Source organism: Heterodontus francisci, chromosome 20 (assembly GCF_036365525.1).
Source record: "Heterodontus francisci isolate sHetFra1 chromosome 20, sHetFra1.hap1, whole genome shotgun sequence".
Lineage (NCBI taxonomy): Eukaryota > Metazoa > Chordata > Chondrichthyes > Heterodontiformes > Heterodontidae > Heterodontus > Heterodontus francisci.
In genome coordinates this window covers 37792880-37814597 of record NC_090390.1, presented here as the reverse complement: position 1 = coordinate 37814597, position 21718 = coordinate 37792880, and the positions used below count along the sequence as shown (strand labels likewise).

Here is a 21718-nt window from a genome sequence, read left to right as displayed (position 1 = left end):
ACTTATGGTTAAACCCAACATTCTGCAGCTGTTGTCTGGTGAATCAATCAACAGCCACATTAAGTTCCGCCTATCCTGTATGGAACAAATACATCATCTTCCTGCTGGGACTAATTAACTGATCTTTGTATGTAAAAATATTTCCAATCCCTTCTCTGGGCCCTGCTCACAGCCACTGCACAATTTTCCTCCACATATTGTTTACTGTACAAGTTTCTAAGAGAGGGGACTGCTCTTTAGCTGGAGTAGGTTAGAAAAATCAAAGTTCAAGGTAACAGTACTTGACAAATACATATTTATTAACAATTCAATTGCCCAAGTATTATAATCACACAAAGTTAATCACCTAATACAATTTTCAAAACTTAGATTTGCTTGTTAGCCAGTCTTTTAAGCGGGGGAGGAAAGGTAGGAAAGAAAAAAAAAAAAAAAGGAAAAAACCCATGGATTGATCTCCAACTTAAACTGGCAAGTGAAGAGACTGGATAACTCAGCCCGTCATAATTCTCACAAAATGAACAGAACAGATGTAATGAATGTTATTGGTGACTTGGCCATAATTTTCTTTTGAAATACTGGTGAGGTTAATGGTGCCTGGCATTACTGATGCAAAAAAAAAAATGGTACAAATTCAGACAAAAGGCAGATACACAGTTGAACTTTGATATTTGAGTTACTGTCCAAATTGTGCTATTTTGCAGTTAACGTCACGAAAATTGCATCTCAATGCCTGGCACACCATTAAAAATCAGGAGGTTGCTGTATTTGCACAGTAGACACAAGCTGTAGTTCAAAAGTAAAGTATTGTCCATTTCAATTTATTTATCCTTTTAATGATATGATGTGTTAATTACTGCTGGATCATTTTCTCTAGCACTGAATATTAGCAGTTACAAGAGTGGAGTTGCATTCCTTTGTTTTAATTGGAGATTTTTCACCAAAATGTTAATTTTCATTTCTCTCAATCCAATCTTTCTTTCCCTCTGTTTTTTTTCTATACCCTATTTCACCCACTCGAATTTACACTTCCTTCTCAGTCCTTGTACTGTTAATCAAATCAGATTACAGAATTGATTAAGGGGATAGACAATTGCTTGCCCTATTCATTCAGGTTCCAGATGCCTGGTTTTCCTCACTGTGAGGTTATCAGCTAGCATTTGCAGCACCTGGCCATGCAAAAATAAAAATGTGCAAGGACAAGCCCAATTCCAGCCAATGCCATTACATGCCCTGCCATAGCAAATTAAAGCCCAATATGTTGATAGTTATTAGCCCAGGACCACAAGATTCTATGTGAATAAGGGTCAGAATTTGTTGAATATCTGCCCAAGTTATCACAAGCGAATTCTGTCATTAAGCATGTCACAGCATCTTGTGGACTGGTGTGCTGCTGCACAGAGACCCTTGCGTAAAAACTAATCACACTGCCCCCAATTAGTTTCAATTCCAAAAATCACAGTTGCTGAGTTGACAGCACTGTAAGTTGCCACACCACTTAGATTGATGCTGGACGGCTCAGCAGGTTTGGTGAAATCACAGGAATCATGATTTACTGTTTAAATTAATAACTGTGACTGCATTTTTCTTTAATTCAGTTGTATAGTTCTGACAGTGTTTGGGTCGCTGGTGTAAAGTGACAAAATGTATTATATATACCCGACAGAAATGGATCGTCAGTTCCATGCCTTAGACCCACTGCTCAGTTTTGTACTGCAAATGAATCAAAGGCTTGAGATGTCTAAGGAGGACACTTCAATTATGTTTTGATAAAAGCTGTCAGTTCTGGATGCAAGTACATAATGCTTTATACAGTTTGCTCATTACTCTGGTCTCATTTTTCTGCATTTCAGGTGGTGCAGAGCAGAGGGTTGTGACTGTGCATCACAAAAACATTCCAACACTGCATTGAAGTGTTGTGGAGAAATGCCAAATGATTTCCATCCATTACTTACAGGAGTTTTTCTAATCTAATCAGTATTTGCCCTTCCTTCTGTTTAGTAAATCCTATTTACAATTTATAGCTTGAGACATGGGGCGGCGCAGTGGATAGCACCGCAGCCTCACAGCTCCAGCGACCCGGGTTCAATTCCGGGTACTACCTGTGTGGAGTTTGCCAGTTCTCCCTGTATCTGCGTGGGTTTCCTCCGGGTGCTCTGGTTTCCTCCCACTTTCCAAAGACTTGCAGGTTGATAGGTTAATTGGCCATTATAAATTGCCCCTAGTATAGGTAGGTGGTAGGGAAATATAGGGACAGGTGGGGATGTGGTAGGAATATGGGATTAGTGTAGGATTAGTATAAATGGGTGGTTGATGGTCGGCACAGACTCAGTGGGCCGAAGGGCCTGTTTCAGTGCTGCATCTCTAAACTAAACTAAACATACAGTAGGTCAGTGTCAATGAAGTATACTAGTGCAAAGGATGGTTGTGTGTATACATAGCAGCTGATTCAGTTTATTTTCAAAAAAATAGTTCACAAAACAAGAGAAATAGAGTGTGCAAAGCAGTTGTCAAATTTAGAAAGTTTCAGACATAAAAGGAGACTACTGTTCAACCTAGGTAGACTAATCCCAGATTACTTCATGCAGTCAAATTTCAGCGATTGACTTATTGTTGTCAAAACTCAACCACCTACATATAAATCACACACCAAGTCTCAATTCACAATCACTCTCATTCATCAGCTCCTAACCCATTAACTAAAAATCTTTATCCTTCTGCAAAAATCCATTCTAGGCCTCATCTTTTACACCTGCAAATGCCAATTAACGCCTTTTAGTGGTCTCACTGTCCTCCTATGCCCCGGAAGGATGGGCTGATGATGTAGCTGGCATGCACCATGTCATGGCGGACCAGTTTGGTAGTTTCTTGTCTTGTTTGTGATATATTTATATGTCACTGCCTTGACTCCACCAATGACAAATTCTCCAGTCCTGTTGGTCCTATTATTTGGAGTTTCCCCAAACACTTTCACTTTGCTACTCTTATGAAGGAACCTCCTCAAAACCTCGTTCCCCTCTACAGCTCACCATCAATTTCTCCTTTGAGGCACACTTGGACATTTCCTGTATGAAAAGCACCGTATGAACAGAAGCTGTGCTTTCTGTGTACTAATAAAACAGGTTTTCTGCAGAGATTGCATTCTTCTTTTGCATAGCCAGTACTAGATTTCAGAAAATAGGATAAGAGTCCAGAGACAGGCATGCAAAGAGGTTCCCACACAAAACGTTTGAAAACGTACTGCAGATCTTATGCACGGTCTCCTGAGCCATCCTGCACTGTGCTACAGACTGGAATTTTCAAAGTCTTCAGAACAAGTAAACACAAGACCAGTTCAATCTCAAACACCATTCCTTTCACCAGGCTGAGGTCAGAGCTTATATAAATATTTAATTCTGTGTTGTGACAACAGTTCCTCCCAAAAATAATTTTATAAAAAGGTCTGTGTGTACTGCCTGCAAGGAGGAGCTGTGACTCTCTACAAACTAACGTTACACAGGCCACCAATATATTATTGTTGGCATAGAGCAGCTGAATACGGCGAAGTGGTTAGCACCGCAGCCTCACAGCTCTAGCGACTGGGGTTCGGTTCTGGGTACTGCCTGTGTGGAGTTTGCAAGTTCTCCCTGTGACCGTGTGGGTTTCAACCGGGTGCTCCAGTTTCCTCCCACAGCCAAAGACTTGCAGGTTGATAGGTAAATTGGCCATTGTAAATTGCCCCTAGTGTAGGTAGGTGGTAGGAGAATTGAGGGAAGGTGGGGATGTGGTAAGGAATATGGAATTACTGTAGGATTAGTATAAATGGGTGGTTGATGGTTGGCACAGACTCAGTGGGCTGAAGGGCCTGTTTCAGTGCTGTATCTCTGACTCTAACCAAGGAGATGAGACTCCAGGATCCCCCTCCAACCCCTGGTGTCTGTTCCACTTAAGTTAGGTCATGACTGGTCTAGATCATAACTCCTTCATACCTTCACTGAACAAAACACATCTATCTGCATCTCGAGAATTTCAACTTAACCAACATCCACACTTGTTTTGTGGGGGGGGGGGGGGCCTAGGGTGAAGGAAAGAGGAAGGGAAGGGAAAAAGTTTCCATTGCTCTGTGAAGGAAGGATTCCTGATTTCACTCTTAAGTGGCATAGCTCCCAATTTTAAAAAGGTTACGTCCCTGGTTCTGGATTCCCCATTAGAGGCAATGGCTTCTCTGTATCCACCGATTGCAGGCCTTGGTTAGATTAATCCCTGTTTTTTTGGCAATCATTGCAGTGAATCTGCATCGCACCTCCTTCAAGGCCAATATACACAGATATTGTTTCCTGAAGTTTGGTGCCAAACAATGAAGGGGTCTGACCAAGGGTCTTTATGACTGAAATATAACTATCTCATTTGCATGCAAACCCCATTGAGAAAAGCTAACATTTCATTTTTTAATTACTTTTTGTACCCAAAGACTAGCTTTTAGTGATGCATATATAGACACAAATCCATAAATACCTTTACTCTTCCACAGCTCCGAGTCTCCACACTCTCCACACTCTCTTCCTTTCACCCCTCCCGCCATTAAGACATCAGACATTGGCTGAAAAATGGATGACTTCACACTTCCCCATATTGAGCTTTGTCCCCGTCTGTACCCTTTTATAACTTCACACTTCCAACCACACAACCACCTGCGCCTTCTAAACCCAGTGTCATCTGCAAAACTGGATATTAAAATGCTATTCCTGCATCCAGGATCATAAATATTTTATTAAAAAAGTGAAAAGCTGAGACCTCAGTAAAGATTCCTGGGGATCATTCTGAATTTAGAAAGGGATGCTGTCCCTACAGATTACAATGTAAACATTGAAGAATAGATTGGATTGGGTGGATGATGGAAATGCAAATAAAAGGAGCATAGGAACAGTGGCGCAGTGGTTAGCACCGCAGCCTCACAGCTCCAGGGACCCGGGTTCGATTCTGGGTACTGCCTGTGCGGAGTTTGCAAGTTCTCCCTGTGTCTGCGTGGGTTTCCTCCGGGTGCTCCGGTTTCCTCCCACATGCCAAAGACTTGCAGCTTGATAGGTTAATTGGCCATTATAAATTGCCCCTAGTATAGGTAGGCGGTAGGGAAATATATAGGGACAGGTGGGGATGTGATAGGAATATGGGATTAGTATAAATGGGTGGTTGATGGTCGGCACAAACCCGGTGGGCCGAAGGGCCTGTTTCAGTGCTGTATCTCTAAACTAAACTAAACTGTGGGTAGAATGTGCTTAGCACTACACTTTCCACATTAGCCAAAAAAAGAACCTGGTATAGTCTGGTTGGGCCAATCGTCTGTTTGCATGTTGCAGCTTCTATTTGTTTCAACATACTACAGAATTCCAAACAGGCATTTTAGAAACTCCTGGTGTCCGAGCCAACATTTCCTGTCTCATCACTACCATCAGATTAACTGATCATTCATCTCATTTGTGAGATCTTACGGTGTACAAATTAGCTGCTACATATCTCCTAGATAACAACACTTTCAAAAATAATTCATTGAATGTGAAACATTTGGGAGCATCATGGGATTAAGGTAAAACATTATACAAGAGCAAATTATTTACCTGCAGTCTGACAGCCCACCCAGGTGCAGGAGAGAGAACAAGTTCCAGATTCCATCACTCACCTTCATAAAATTTTCCAATCATACACCCAAGTAAAGGCCTGCTCGGGTATGAAATGGAGACCCGACCCGGGCCAGAGTCATAGAACATAGAACTAGTCCTTAGATTTTTTTCCCGTGCTCGACCAGACTACTGTAATAAAGTTAATTCTATCAAACATACCTTGTCCAAATGTGATCCTCTGTTCTGGCAGCAGGCTATTCCTGCAGAATCGTGCAGAAGTTCCCTCCCTGAGCAAGGCAGCACTGTGTCCGCATCCAGCCCGACCCGACCCAAACCAAACACATATCGTCGCGTTTGGTCGGGTAGCCAGGCTTTGCACCCAAGGACTTTGAGTTTTCTGAATTGCAAGATAATTGCGAGTTATACTGCATTTCAACAACACTTCAGTTGTACTAAACACGGAATAATTTTCAGTTTGGCTGAAATTTGGCCAAGTACAGATGCAAGTTCTCAAACTGGAGTAGTGGTGTCAAAAATGTAGTACTTGTGTTCCAGTTCCACATAGCATGTCTCGAACCGTGGTATATTCAGAATGCAGCACATGAAATGTTCTGGGTACATCTAATAATGTTTTTGTTAGGTCAATGTGATTAAGTTGAATTGTTTAAACATTTTTCTGAAGACACCACAACTGACATATCCTGTTTGCCTCATTTCAGGAGCTCAAGAGCAACATATCCCTTGCATAATATCTAAAGTTTGCATATATGAAAATAAACCAGTTTCTGAAAACAAATCCTGTAGTAATGTTATGTGCTCAGGCTATTCTAAAAATTAAGGAATTATCTCGGCACAATATTCAGGATAATAACTGAGGGCTAAAGTCAAAACAAATTCAGCTTTTCTTTTCCCATATGGAATTGTTTAAAAGTTCAACTGAAATTTTTGGCTTCATGCATTGCAGAAAGTTCAATTGGCTGTGAGCCAGATTCCTGCTGCACATTTAGTCGACAGTTTATAAACCTATATACATCAACATATGCGGCACCAATATAGGACACCATTGTATTTGTTATCTGAAGTCAACATTGCTAGTCTGATATACTGCTTATCTATTGCAACTATATCAGGCCAAAGTAGATTTTTAAAACCAAATGGGAGAGTGTTTTTGAAACTACAGCTTCATCTTCCTGCATTCCCAACATTGAGAGGAGTGTCCATCTCCAAGCAATTGCTCGGTTACTTGCAATTTTGGAAATGCAATACCAATAGCGAATTCGCTCAACCATTCAGCTTCTTTAAAGATGTTATACATAGGGTAGCTTATCTTCTATCTTGGAATTCTAATGGTCACCATCTGGAATGTTAATTTAGCTACAAATTTACTTTAACTCCATTTCCTGAGCTAAACTCAGCACTGACTTTTCAGATATTATGACACCACTGAACAGGTTTTTTTTTTTTTAAAAAGGCATTTCCAGTCCACTGAATTTTTGTAATATTTTCAAGTGAACAAGAACTGGCTCAGTTTATACTCGAATTATATAAAGGGGATGTGACAGACAGAACAAGGGGAGTGAACACTGTAGCATTTGCACACCCATGAGTAATGAATAAAACAATACACACAGTGTGGGTTATGGAACAATTTGCCCCACCCTCAAGGATCAGCACTTCTGCTACAGTGGCCAGATGACTAAGCTTGCACCACATGCATGAGCTATAAAATATCCAAGGTTAACAAGTCAATAGTTTTTAAAATTTCTTGTGGGTGTGGGATGCTCCAGCACCAGAATTAGTGATGAGTTCAAAATTATTTACAAAAAAAATTAAATTTGGTAAAAAAGTTTAACACTAACAAACATGAGCTATTAGACTCAACCAACACATCCTCTGCGAACATGGCAGGGTGGAGAAAGGGATTAATATTAGACTGTCAGTTTTAAGAGTACAGCATTCCAGGGAAATTAGGCAAGTTGGAAGGGACAAAGGAAGGGAAACAAAAGGCTGCCATACAACACAACATAAAAAAGGCTTTTGCGTACAATGGAAGCAGCATTTGCTTCCATCTAAAATTTAAGGATGGAGCTTTGGGCTAACTTTAAAGCACATTCCATGTAAGTTTACTGGACCCATTTAAATGTAGCAGACATGAACTCTTTTCATAAAGTTGCAACTTCTGACTGAAATGCGAGCCACTCCTGGATTGTAGAACATGCCTCTACAAAACAGCAAACGTACAACTACAATCCAGAACCTCTCTCAACACGTTACAGCGCGTCAAGAGACAGACTACTTGAGAAAACAAAAAGATGGCACAATTTCTAGTTAAGATCAACACAAAAGCAGATTCAACTAGTTATTTTCTTCACTTTTCTGAACAAACACACAGGAAAGCTGGAAGATCCCCTTCCCCTCTCTGCACACACTCCTTTGTGTGATGTGTTCTTCATCTGCACAAACGCAAAGAAGAATTACCTGATGGGAGACTATGCTAAAAGTAAAAGTAGTCTGAAGGAGGATTTCACAAAGATACTTATTCACAGAATGTAGTGTGGTTCCACACTCCCAGCTCAAACTATAATTATCAACCAGGTTCAGATTGTTCCAAGATGCAGCTCCCCATCCCAACAGGTTCTCTTCATAGATTATAGGGAACTCCATTCACTAGATTCCTAACAGTTAAAATTTCAATACTGAAAACAGAAATATTCTGCCACAAAGTTAATTTTTATGAACTAAAAGTACTGGAAGGGTTAGGCAGTGACTAATGAGTCAGGAATGTCCTGATTTCGTGCATTGCCTCCTACCCTCAAACAGATGCCAATTTCAAGCAGAAAATTGGGAGGCTGGGGAATAAAAACATTAATACTTAACTTCTTTAAAGAAAGGTGTTCTGCCAAAGTTAATGACCATTATTATGGTAAATACATTATCTCCATCTCAGACAAGCAGAAATGGTCTGATAATATACTGAAAATTGAGATGTTTGTTTAAAAAAAAAGCCAAATGTTGTTGATATGAATACCAAACGTACTTAGCTAGATTGCAGACTTGAGACCCACATCTAATGGCAGATTAAGCAACATGCATTTATGTGGTACTCATATACAGGAAGCCATTTCAAAGCTGAAAGCATGTAGGTCAGTGCGCAAAACAGATGAAAGTGTGGGACACAGGCCACAATAGTTTCCATGAGTGAAGTCTTGAAGCAAGAATGTCAGCTGGAAGTCAAGCCTTGCAATAATGAAAGTATGGACCAAGGTTTAACGGAAGGGGAAATACAGGAATGGAGGAAAGCAACACAAAATGGCAGGAAAGAAACTATTTTTGGTAGTAGTAGTTGCAAGATGGGAGAGAAGTTTACAGTCACGCAGAATGATGCTAACCGCTGGTTCAGGTTTACACAGAATTTAAGTTTGGGATTTGTAAACATTCTATTTTTTACCATTTTAATCGCTCGATGAATTTAAGTTCAGGCATAATTAGAACACTTTAGTCTGTTGTATAATGATAATTATGCAGTCATTTTTGCAATTAACTGCTGAAACACAGAAATGATTCCACACCTAAAAGAATCAGTACCCACTTTACTCGCATTTTAGAGTATTGATAAAACTACACTTCCCAGTACCCTCCAGGCAGGTAATGTCACTTAGAACCAATTGCTCATTTATATACACATCAGAACTTAATTCTATATGCATTTGTCACTACAACGGTTTGTAATTATATAACATTTAAAATAGAAAAAACACCCAAGTTAGTTCAGAGGGGAGAAAGAATGGATGCTTGCCTGAGTGCAGCAGTTTGAAGTGACTGAATGAATGCTCGAAGAACAGGTTTAAAGGAAGCTTTTTAAAAATGAGGAAACAAGTGGTAGATATTGCAGGGGAAGTTCTGAACAGTAGAAGCAGCTAAAGGCTCTGCCACAGAAGAGTGCTTAAAGAGACCAAAATAAGTGGACCAGGAGAGTGAAATAAAGATTGTTGCTTACACAGGGGATTAAAAAGTTAAAAGCCAAAATATCAAAACTTTAAAAATGACAAATTTAATTTTAAAAATGTGAAATCATTGGAGGAATTTGACATTCCATAAATATACAATTAATTTTTTCAGGGCCAAACAAGTTGTTCTAAAGTAATTATGAACGGAGTACACTGTTAAAAACCCAGCTACATCTCAGTCAACAAGGGGTAACCTTTAAGTATTTTTACAGCAACACCAAATAGTATAAAAGTGGAAATGCAGGTCAATTCACAGAATCACAGAATAATACAGTGCAGAAGAGGCCCTTCGGCCCATCGAGTCTGCACCGATGCATTAAAACACCTGACCTGTCTACCTAATCCCATTTGCCAGCACTTGGCCCATAGCCTTGAATGTTATGACGTGCCAAGTGCTCATCCAGGTACTTTTTAAAGGATGTGAGGCAACCTGCATCTACCACCATCCCAGGCAGGGCATTCCAGACCGTCACCACCCTCTGGGTAAAAAAGTTCTTCCTCAAATCCCCCTTAAACCTCCTGCCCCTCACCTTAAACTTGTGACCCCTCGTAACTGACCCTTCAACTAAGGGGAACAGCTGCTCCCTATCCACCTTGTCCATGCCCCTCAATCCTGTACACCTCGATCAGGTCACCCCTCAGTCTTCTCTGCCCCAGCGAAAACAACCCAAGCCTATCCAACCTCTCTTCACACCTTAAATGTTCCATCCCAGGCAACATCCTAGTGAATCACCTCTGCACCCCCTCCAATGCAATCACATCCTTTCTATAATGTGGCGACCAGAATTGCACACAGTATTCCAGCTGTGGCCTTACCAAAGTTCTGTATAACTCCAACGAGACCTCCCTGCTTTTGTAATCTATGCCTCGATTGATAAAGGCAAGTGTCCCATATGCCTTTTTCACCACCCTATTAACCTGCCCTTCTGCCTTCAGAGTTCTATGGACAAACACGCCAAGGTTCCCTTAACCTCAGAACTTCCCAGTGTCAGGCCATTCATTGAATACTTCTGTGTCACATTACTCCTTTCAAAGTGTATCACCTCACACTTTTCAGCGTTAAATTCCATCTGCCACTTTTCTGCCCATTTGACCATCCAATCCATATCTTCCTGTAACCTAAGACACTGCACCTCACTGTTAACCACTCGGCCAATCTTTGCGTCATCCGCGAACTTAATGATCCGATCCCCCCACAGTCATCTATGTCATTTATATAAATGACAAACAATAGGGGACCCAGCACAGATCCCTGTGGTACGCCACTGGACACTGGCTTCCAGTCACTAAAACAGCCGTCTGTCATCACTGTCTCCTACAGCTAAGCCAATTTTGAATCCACCTCATCAAGTTACCTTGTATCCCATGTGCATTTGCTTTCTTGAAAAGTCTCGCACGTGGGACCTGGTCAAAGGCTTTGCTGAAATCCATGTAAACTACATCAACTACACTACCCTCATCTACACACCTGGTCACATGCTCAAAAAATTCAATCAAATTTGTTAGGCATGACCTCCCTCTGACAAAGCCATGCTGACTATTCCTAATCAAATTTTGCCTCTCCAAGTGGAGATAGATTCTCTCCTTCAGAATTTTCTCCAATAGTTTCCCTACCACTGACGTGAGACTCACTGGTCTGTAGTTCCCTGGCTTATCTCTACAACCTTTCTTAAATAGCGGGACCACATTAGCTGTTCTCCAGTCCTCTGGCACCTCCCCCGTGGCCAGAGAGGAATTAAAAATTAGGGTCAGAGCCCCTGCAATCTCCACCCTTGCCTCCCACAGCATCCTGGGACACAAATCATCCGGACCTGGAGATTTGTCCACTTTTAAGCCTTCCAAAACCTCCAATACCTTGTCACTCCCAATGACAATTTGCTCAAGAACCTCACAGTCTCTCTCTCTAAGTTCCATATCTACATCCTCATTCTCTTGGGTGAAGACAGATGTGAAGTATTCGTTCAACACCCTACCAATGTCCTCTGGCTCCACCCACAGATTTCCCCCTTGGTCCCTAATGGGTCCTACTCTCTCCCTGGTTATCCTCTTCCCATTGATATACTTATAAAATATCTTGGGATTTCCCCTACTTTTACCAGCCAGAGCTTTCTCATATCCTCTTTGCTCTCCTAATTGCTTTCTTAAGCTCCATCCTACACTTTCTGTATTCCACGAATGCTTCTATTGATTTGCTCTCCTTGTATTTGCTAAAAGCCTCTCTTTTCCTTCTCATCTTACCCTGAATGTCTCTGGTCATTGATGGTTTTCTGAGCTTGTTGCTCCTACCTATTACCCTAAAGGGAACATGTTGGGCCTGTACCCTCCCCATTTTCTTTTTGAATGCCCCCCACTGCTCTTCAGTAGATTTCCCGACAAGTAACTCTTTCCAGTCTACCTTGGCCAGATCCTGCCTTATTTTACTAAAATTCGCTCTCCCCCAATTCAAAACCTTTTTTTGCAACTTGTTTATTTCTTTCTCCATAACAAACTTAAATTGTACAATGTTATGGTCACTATCACCAAAATGCTCCCCCACCAACACATCAACCACCTGTCCAGCTTCATTCCCCAGAATTAGGTCCAGCACTGCACCCTCCCTTGTTGGATCCTCGACATATTGGGCTAAAAACTTATCTTGTATACATTTCAAGAACTCCACTCCATCTAAGCCCTTAACATGATGACTATCCCAAGTAATGTTGGGAAAGTTGAAATTACCTAATATAATTACCCTATTATTTTTACAATTCAATAATTTCTAATTGATTGCAGTCTGAGAGATTTCAACAACGCATACTATGGAGAAGGGTAGAATCAAAATTCCACAGCAAATGTGGAAATCCAGAAGTTAATTGTAAATGTGCAGACTCAATAGCTATGCCGTCATTACCAGCACAAAATCAGAGCCAGTGGATTAGGCCCAAATTTAAATGCCGTTGGCATTTTATATGTTTCAAGCAAGTCGCCTCTTACTCTTCTAAATTCCAGTGGATACAAGCCTAGCCTGTCCAATCTTTCCTCGTAAGACAGCCTGCCCATTCCAAGTATTAGTCTAGTAAACCTTCTCTGTACTGCCTCCAATGCATTTACATCCTTCCTTAAATAAGGAGACCAGTACTGTACACAGTACTCCAGATGTGGTCTCACCAATTCCCTGTATAGCTGAAGCATAACCTCCCTACTTTTGTATTCAATTCCCTTCACAATAAACATTAACATTCTATTAGTTTTCTTAATTACGTGCTGTACCTGCATACTAACCTCTTGTGATTCATGCACTAGGACAACCAGATCCCTCTGCATCTCAGAGCTCTGCAATCTCTCACCATTTAGATTATATGCTTCTTTTTTATTCTTCCAGCCAAGTGGACAATTTCATATTTTCCCACTTTATACTCCATTTGCCAGGTCATTGCCCATTCATTTAACCTATCTATAATCCCTTTGTAGCACGCCACCCCCCCCCCTCCCCTTATGTCCTCTGCACAAGTTCTAAGTCAGGAAGACATAGGAGATTCAAGGAAAAACAAAACATTTTTCTTAATTTCAAAACTATTACATATACAATAAGATGCTTCAAAAAGTAATCACTTGTGTAGGTGAATGCAGCACAAAGGAATGTTCTATAAAAAAGCAATAAGTCGAATGCCTAGTAAATAAATATGCTTATGGTACCATTTTTCAAAAGACTATGTTATTCAGTTCACCAGGAACGTTCTCTACTCATCTTTGAATAGTGACATAGAATCTTTAAATGTCTATCTGAATCACAAAAAGATATCTTGGTTTCATACATTAGCCAAAAAGACAAAATTTCAGACAGACAATGAATGTATCAATACCAGCATCACAGTCTAGTTTCATGTACTTAAATCTAGACTCCAAGGCAAGAGGGCTACCAAATGATGCAAGCTGACACATAAAAGGTAATGGTTAAAACCACACAGGCAGTTTGAATGGAACCTCCTGACTGGTGATTATGGCACTGTAACACAGCAAGGGACTACAAGGAAGTCACAGCTTAAAATGCCCTACCTTTCAGGAAGAGACAGGTGTTAATCAACCATAATAAATCTGTAACTTGACTGAGCTGGTTAAAAATATTCCAACAGTACTATGGAATAGGCTACATGAAAGAATCAAAACTGCACAATAAAGGATACAAGTGCCATACCCACCTGAAATTAACTTGTTACCAGTGGTATTTTATGCGTAGAGACATTCCTCTGTTAAACAGAATCTACACCAATAATGCCACTCTACTTCAAGAAATAAAGACGTCTGCAAACGTGACATGAAATCGTGTGACATTGATCACAAGTCGTGGGAGTCAGTTGCCAGCATTCGCCAGAGCTGGCGGGCAGCCATAAAGACAGGACTAAATTGTGGCGAGTCGAAGAGACTTAGTAGTTGGCAGGAAAAAAGACAGAGGCGCAAGGGGAGAGCCAACTGTGCAACAGCCCCAACAAACAAATTTCTCTGCAGCACCTGTGGAAGAGCCTGTCACTCCAGAATTGGCCTTTATAGCCACTCCAGGCGCTGCTTCACAAACCACTGACCACCTCCAGGCGCGTATCCATTGTCTCTCGAGATAAGGAGGCCCAAAAGAAAGAAAAAAAAGACTTCAAGAAAACAATGTTGCAAAACTTTAGCCAATTGTTGCATTCACACTGATGGGGGTCTTTCAGGAAAGAACTTTGGAAATAAATACATGAAGTTAACCATTAAAATACATACTTGTCTTTTCCAATTGTCTCATAGTCCTTAACCACAACAAGAATTGATGAGGAAGCATTTAGGGACTCTCCCTTCAAATCAAATTCAATTTTCTGCAGATAGAGAAATAAGGCAATTGTGAACAAATTTTAATCTCTGATAGAAAGTCTATTATTTAACAAAAGCAAGATGGTCTTCAAATCAACAGATGCTGAGTAATTGACATGTTTTAAAGGCAAGTGGTGAACTTTAATGTTAATTATCTGCTCAAGAACTATCGGAAAAGAGGAAGAAATGTGTGAACATCTGATTAACACTTAATCCTGATGGGAGAATTAATTCTCCCAATTTTTCACAATGTTAAGTTTACATCAGAACGGTTTTTGCTGATCATAGTCAGAACGATGGGATGATAATAAAAAAGTTATTTGACTGAGATGTCCAGACAACATAACAATTAGAACAAAACTGCAGCAATGTAAATTTCTATTGGATCCCCAAACTAGATTATATCCTTCACACCATTCTTTGTTACTAAATTAAAATGTTTTTTTAAAAAGTAGTAATGTTAGTTTTGGTCTAAGCATTCTTACCTCATTCCACACTGGGTTCAACTCATTGTCAACTGATTTGGTTTTTTTCTTTTCACCTGGAAAGAGTAGAAAATTTGTCACATTTGCAAGTCACTTAAAATACAGAGCAAGCTATGTTGATGAACTCCAGATCGGGAACAAGACAGTTAATATTTTCAAGAAATTATCTTAAAAAATAAATGCTAAAGTGTGAATTTTACCATGCTATCCAATATTCCTTACCCACCCCTTTCCACAAATAACAGCAAAAAAAACCCAATTATTTCTTCATCCAAAACATTAGCACTTTGGAAACCGACCAAAGAGAAGTACATTTGCATACCAATGTACAATATTTATTTCACAGTCCAGTATACAAGCACACATGAACACAATTTAGCACATTCATATGCCAAAAAGTGTAAATAGTTCCATTCACTCTTACCTGGTCTACCAAGTGGGATCCTGGCCAAAGTAGTTCCTACAATACCCAATACTCTAAAACAACATATGTAACAGGTCGAAATGCGATTTAAAAAAAAAAGTTTATAACTAGACCAGAAACTGTAAATTGAACTAAAAGTAAATTATAGCTTATTTATGCACATTTGATTTGGATGCATAATCTACTTCCTCTGTGCTACGGTACTTATTTTCTTTACTGATTCTTGAACACTCCTCAGCAGTCAGGCATAGTTTTTTTTATTAATTTGTGAAGCTTCAGATAGATATAGATATTTCACCTGTTCCAGTATCAGGGTAAACTTATAGGATAGGCTTAGAGCCTCACTCAAGGCTAGATTTATGCTTGTGGATTGTCCCATTGCAATTACACTTCTGCAAAAAGAAACTTCATAGACCAGCTCAATTACAAATGGAAGAACACCAAAGATAGTGACATAAAAAGGCCCTACAAATTACATGGCACATATTTAAATGTGCAAGAAAGCAAGACAAAGGCAAATATCTGCAGAATCTCCAAAGAAACTTGTTTCTAATAACTTTGCTGCAGTCACAATTTTACACGTCACTATGTACAATATAGTGTCCTATGAATTTTCAATTTTGATTCTATTTCCTTTCTTTTCAAGTTATACTCTATCTTGTGCATAAACTATTTCTCAATGCATAGCAGATCAGAGAATTTAAAAAAAAAAGTTGTTTCCTGAAAATTCTATAGTTCTACCAATGGATAGTGATAACGTTGCGTGAAGTACAAATGCACCATTCTTAATAACAGACTAAAGCAGAGACATCATATATTATTGACTAAAGGGTAACCAACCTTCCAGACCAAAATTAGTTTGGCAATAAATAGCAAGTAGATTGTAGGAAAGCATTATCTGTGATATGCACAGAGGGCAATGCAGTGGCAGTAAAAGGGAGCTTTGTTTGAAGATACACAGATAATTGTTAAATGTTTGGGTGTTTTTTAAAAAATAAATGTCTCCACAAATAAGCTCTTAAGAGTCTAAAAGGAATGACCACATCTATCATGACTGGGGGTGGGGGGGGGCGGGTTGCTGGCATAAATTGTACATTGACAGTCAGAATTCATGGCAGGAATTTTCACCACCCAGCGAGCCAGATGGTGATTGGGGGGTTGGCGTAAAATGGAGCGGGAGGCCTTCCTGACCTGCTCCCGCCTCTGCCCCACTTTACGTAGGGCAGGGAGGGCTGCCCGCCTCAGGTCAATAAAGGCCCTTAAGTTGCCAATTAACAGCCACTTAGGGGCCTTCGCTGTAAAATGCGGGACAGATCCCCAGACTTGGCGGAAGCGGGTTCACCACCAACTTTTACGTCGGTGGCCAGCTCCCATCCGCCCGACGTAAAATCCAGCCTTTTTCCCCCAAAATATACTTTATTCATCAAAATCTGTAAAAAAAATACATTACAACACAGTTCAAAACAGCACCAGCTCGACATTTCAAAAAGTGCAAAGGAAATCAGTTTTCTTCAACACAGGAGTGAGTGGCCTCACAACCATTCCATTCCATTTTACATACCATGTACATTTTACAGCAAACCCATATTTGGTGTACACAGCCGGACGGGTTTTCCATATGTCCAGCCCCTCAGTTCACTATGGCAGGAGGACCTTACACAGTGGTCTTTCCCCATTGATCCTTTGCAGTCGCTGCCCCAAGCTTTAGTGCTTCCCTCCGCACATAGTTCTGGACCTTGGAATGTGTCAGTCTGCAAGACTAGGTCGTGGACAACTCTTTGCACTGGAAGACCAGCGGGTTTCGGGCAGACCAAAAAGCGTATTTCACTGAACTTATGGTCCTCCAGCAGCAGTTGATGTTTGTCTCTGTTCGTCCCTGGGAACAGCCCATACAGCACAGACTCCTTTGTTACAGAGCTGCTTGGGATGAACTTCGACAAAAAACACTGCATCTCTTTCCACACCTGCTTTGCAAAGACACATTCCAGAAGGAGGAGGGCAACTGTCTCTTATCTCGAGGTGGCTGTGGTGGGGCAGCCTGTGGAGGGGGTGAGACTCCCGGCGTGCAGGAAGGATCTGATGGGGAGGGCCCTTCTCACCACCAGCCAAGCTACGTCTTGGTGCTTGTTTGAAAGGACTGGTGATGAGGCATTCTGCCAAATGGCTTTGACAGTCTGCTCGGGGAACCATCCAACCGGATCCACCATCTCCTTTTCTCGTAGGGCCTGGAGGACATTCCGTGCAGACCAACGCCTGATGGATTAGCGGCAATCCAGCCCCACATCTCACTGGAAATAGGCTGGAAGGCACTACCATCTGACCCAAGTCACAGTGGATTTTTTTTCCTATTTCATCTCCTTTCACTTTAAGTTCATTCTATTAAAAATGTTTAAGAGTTGAATTTGAAATCATAAGTTATTGCTTAAATAGTTAATCTTAGCTGTTCTCACTTAATATTTTGTCATGCTGAAGCACTGGAGGATTGGGAAGGCTTCCTAAACAGTAACGTATTGCTCATCAATGCCTAATCCAACAAAAAAAAAAACTGAAAAATGACTAAATATCACACTGCACACAAGTTGAACACAGGCTGCACAATTAAGCAGACCAGAACTATAGTCCTTCAGGTTACTCTGATTCCTGAAATAAAGCAGTCACATATTTAAAATAATAAATTTTCCATTTTTTTCCCCTCCCAGGCCCCTACAGTGATGGCATTCTGGTCCAATGAAATGAAAGTCTTTAATCCAAAAAGGAAGAAAGTGCTTGTGACAAGTACATGTACATATTAAAGTTAGCATTAAAAAAAAAACGAGATTTAATTTTAGCAAATATCGCTGTAAATGGGCTTATTTTGCTTACTTTTAAAGATACATTTGATTTCCAAATATTTGAAGCCAGAAAAGGGGAGAAATTCATCTTGGGAAGTATTGAATGAGCTGCATAATTCTCAGTTGCAACTTCAAACATTTAATATTGTAAACCAACAAGCTTTCATCTTTATGATCACTGATGTGCTTCTGAATCAAAGTTATTCATGACATTGAAAACTGCTGCAGCTACAAACTGAAGGGAACAGAAGGAAATGTACTGGATAGATATGTACTGAGATTGGAAACATTAGGGTCAGATCTAGGGGTTCCGAAGAAGGGTCACTAACCCGAAACTTTAACTCGGCTTCTCTTTCCACAGATGCTGCCAGACCTGCTGAGTGATCCCAGCATTTCTTGTTTTTGTTTCAGATTTCCAGCATCCGCAGTATTTTGCTTTTATTATATTGTTGTGTTAGGGTCAGATCTAGGATTGGAGAGTGTGAATGGTGGGCAGCAGCAGTGGATGATTTCTTCACCCAGGATTATGTACATGACTGGGATGTTGCAGAAATATTGTTAGCAATTTTTGAAAAGTGTTTATAGAGCAGGCTTCATGAAAAGTTTGCAGTTCTTAGAATCATGAATGTGATTACACAAGCTTACAATGTAAATATTGTGAAAAGGAGAAACACCATTAGAAAACAGGCAATTATTCCAAGTACTGTATTTAATTTTACAAGACATTGGAAGTCCTCATGAATACTTCATTATTATTCAGGGTGATTCATATTCAGCTACCCACAAACATCCCTGAACAAATATTTAATTTTTTTGGAAGCTGGTTATCAGAAAAGGCAAAAGTCATAAGACACATTTCATCTAATTGAAAATCCCTTGGGAAGGTTTTGTAATTAATATTTTTGTCAATTTTCTCTCTTCCCTTCTGATTACATCAATTCTTTGGTAAGGTAAACTGATAACCAAGTGATTATTCAGACTTGACCCCACAGAGCAAGTGACAATCAAGAGAGAGGTATCACAGCCAAATCAGATCCCCACAGACAATTCCAGCAAGGGACTTCTGGGCAGCAAAAGGAGCAGGAACCCAACGGATTTGTCTCTTCCTCACCTGGGACACTGAGCCTGACTCCAGTACCCCTGTTGGAGATTAGCTAACTCAGCACAGACCACGAATCACTGTCATTTTTTTTTTTAAAAAGAAAATGACTGCTCTATCCCTCCACCAAAACAATCCTAGTCTTCAATACATCTTTATTTTGTTCATACTGGTGGACACAATAGGCGAGGACAGAACAAGCTTGCCGATAGCAAGGCCTACAATACCGGAGGCTTACACCAACTCATGACAGAAACTGGCACAGAGAAATACTTCTGCTGGAGTTTTCTTTTATCGTTTGATGTGTTCTACATAACAATGGTATTTAACATTAACTATATTCAGTTAACTCGAGGAAGTTGCATTGCATTCATGCGCTGTCCTCCTGATGTAGAACTGGAAATGTTAACCCAATGCGGGTCGGAAAGCTTTCCAAGTTCCTTTAAAAAGTTATGAAAACATAGCATTACAAATTCTTTCAGCGTAACAGATATCTCCAAGGTTAGGTCGGACGTAAACTGCAGCAATCCTCAGAGGAGTGAGTCATTCCACAAGAACGAACTTAAGCAGTTGTTTTCCCAAGTTTAACTAACAAAAAAAAACACGACCACACCTTAAAACAACGAAATTTCAATTTCATTTGAATTAGGGGCAGGTAACTGGCCTGCGAGGTGGTGGTGTAGGGGGGTGGAGGTGGTGGTGTCGGGGTGGGGTGCAAGAAATGGGTCACTGATGGTTTCAGTTAAAATGTTCTGGTCTGTCCCAAGCAGAAAAATCCATCTCGCAGAAGTGAAAACAGGGCGGAGGAGCGGAGATTTTTATTAAATAACAACTTAAAGCGACATTAATATCATAAGCAGGTTTTACTCCAACATACGCGCGCTCTCTCTCTGTGTGATTTGCAAACAGTTTCTATGTATATTTGGTGCACAGCTCGGTTATAGATTAACATACTCACCTTTAAAAGTGACCGACACTATTGGGTCGGGTGTTCCAAATTTCGAACCAGGAAGATTGCTGGCTGATTCTATTAGTAAACGAAGCATCTTGACATCCCAAAGCAGCAGACGCTTACAGCAACAACATTCAACCCGACATCTTTAACAAACCTACCAGCTTCCCAGTAGTAAAAAGGGAAATGATTCAATGGTTACTCATGAGTTCTTTAATAGGCGATGGAGAAGTTGAGGCGGATTGGTTACCGCACCTGTAAGGCGATACCTGCGTCACCTAGTGAAAGACTAGCACCGAAAAAGAGACAAGAGAGAGTGTGCTGTAAAAACCATTGCCACGTAGCGCACAAATAAAAAGAAACTTCTTAAAACTAATGGAAAATTCATGGACACGCCTCGGGAAAGGCTTGTTTCATTTGCTTAAGCGTCACAGTTGAGGATTGATTGTTTTTGGTAAACTCCCATCATGTCGTCCAATAACTAGCAATAAGGTCAGTCACTGAAAACTAGTCCCATTCTATTGCTGTCAAACGATGGGGATTGCTAAGAGTTCGGGTTACAACTAGACATTTTATTTACGACAACGCCTCAAATGTTTCGGGCAATCACGGCTGTAGTGGACTTAAACATGACCATTCATATCAGGAACTTTGATTAAGTTATAAATCTGCACAAACCACAAAATGATAAAATACTGATTCAATGAAATCACGGTTACTGCAGAGTCTTGTCACTTTCAATCTGCAGATTACACTCATTTGCTGTTTAATTTCAAAAGGAGGAAACTTGGATGAATGGCAGTGACTGTAGCCAATAACATGAAGAAATAATTAGCCAATGGTATTTATTGTAAAGACTGTAATGATATAGCATAAGAATTTATAGATATTCACTTGCTACAATAAATGTCATTTTTGAAGACCAGGAACTTGTAGGACTGACAAATGCCACAGATAACTTTTTATTTTGTTTCAACTCATAATGGGTGCATGTTATGTTTTACGGGTCTTTCCTGCCCCTTCTGCCCTCTATACCTCAGTTTCTGTATTTTAAGTTATCCACCAAGGTGAATTTTTTTTAACTTGGAGAATAACCAGGCACATTTAGTAAAAAGCCTGGAAAAACAAACAGATTTTTAAAAACAATATTTAATGGGATGTGAGCATCACTGGCCAGGCCAGCATTTATTGCCCATCCCTAATTGCCCTTGAGAAGGTGGTGGTGAGCTGCCTTCTTGAACCGCTGCAGTCCATGGGAGGTAGGTATACCCACAGTGCTGTTAGGAAGGGAGTTCCAGGATTTTGACCCAGCGACAGTGAAGGAACGACAATATAGTTCCAAGTCAGGATGGTGTGTGACTTGGAGGGGAACTTGCAGGTGGTGGTGTTCCCATGCATCTGCTGCCCTTGTCCTCCGAGGTGGTACAGGTCGCGGGTTTGGAAGGTGCTGTCGAAGGAGGCTTGGTGGGTTGTTGCAGTGCAACTTGTATGTGGTACACATG

General features: G+C 40.5%; 1 protein-coding gene across 1 annotated transcript in view; it reads right to left on the bottom strand.

Annotated features, from left to right (window-relative positions):
- The window catches only part of LOC137380583 (myoferlin-like), a 270863-nt gene extending 250259 nt beyond the window's left edge, over positions 1–20604 (bottom strand). Inside the window, exons 1-3 of the mRNA XM_068052623.1 lie at positions 20223–20604; positions 14911–14966; positions 14339–14430 (exon numbers count right to left, since the gene is read on the bottom strand). Coding sequence (XP_067908724.1) covers positions 14339–14430; positions 14911–14966; positions 20223–20310 — 236 coding nt within the window. The 5' untranslated portion in view covers positions 20311–20604. The remainder of the gene's footprint in view (positions 1–14338; positions 14431–14910; positions 14967–20222) is intronic.
- Between the last annotated feature and the right edge of the window lie 1114 nt (positions 20605–21718).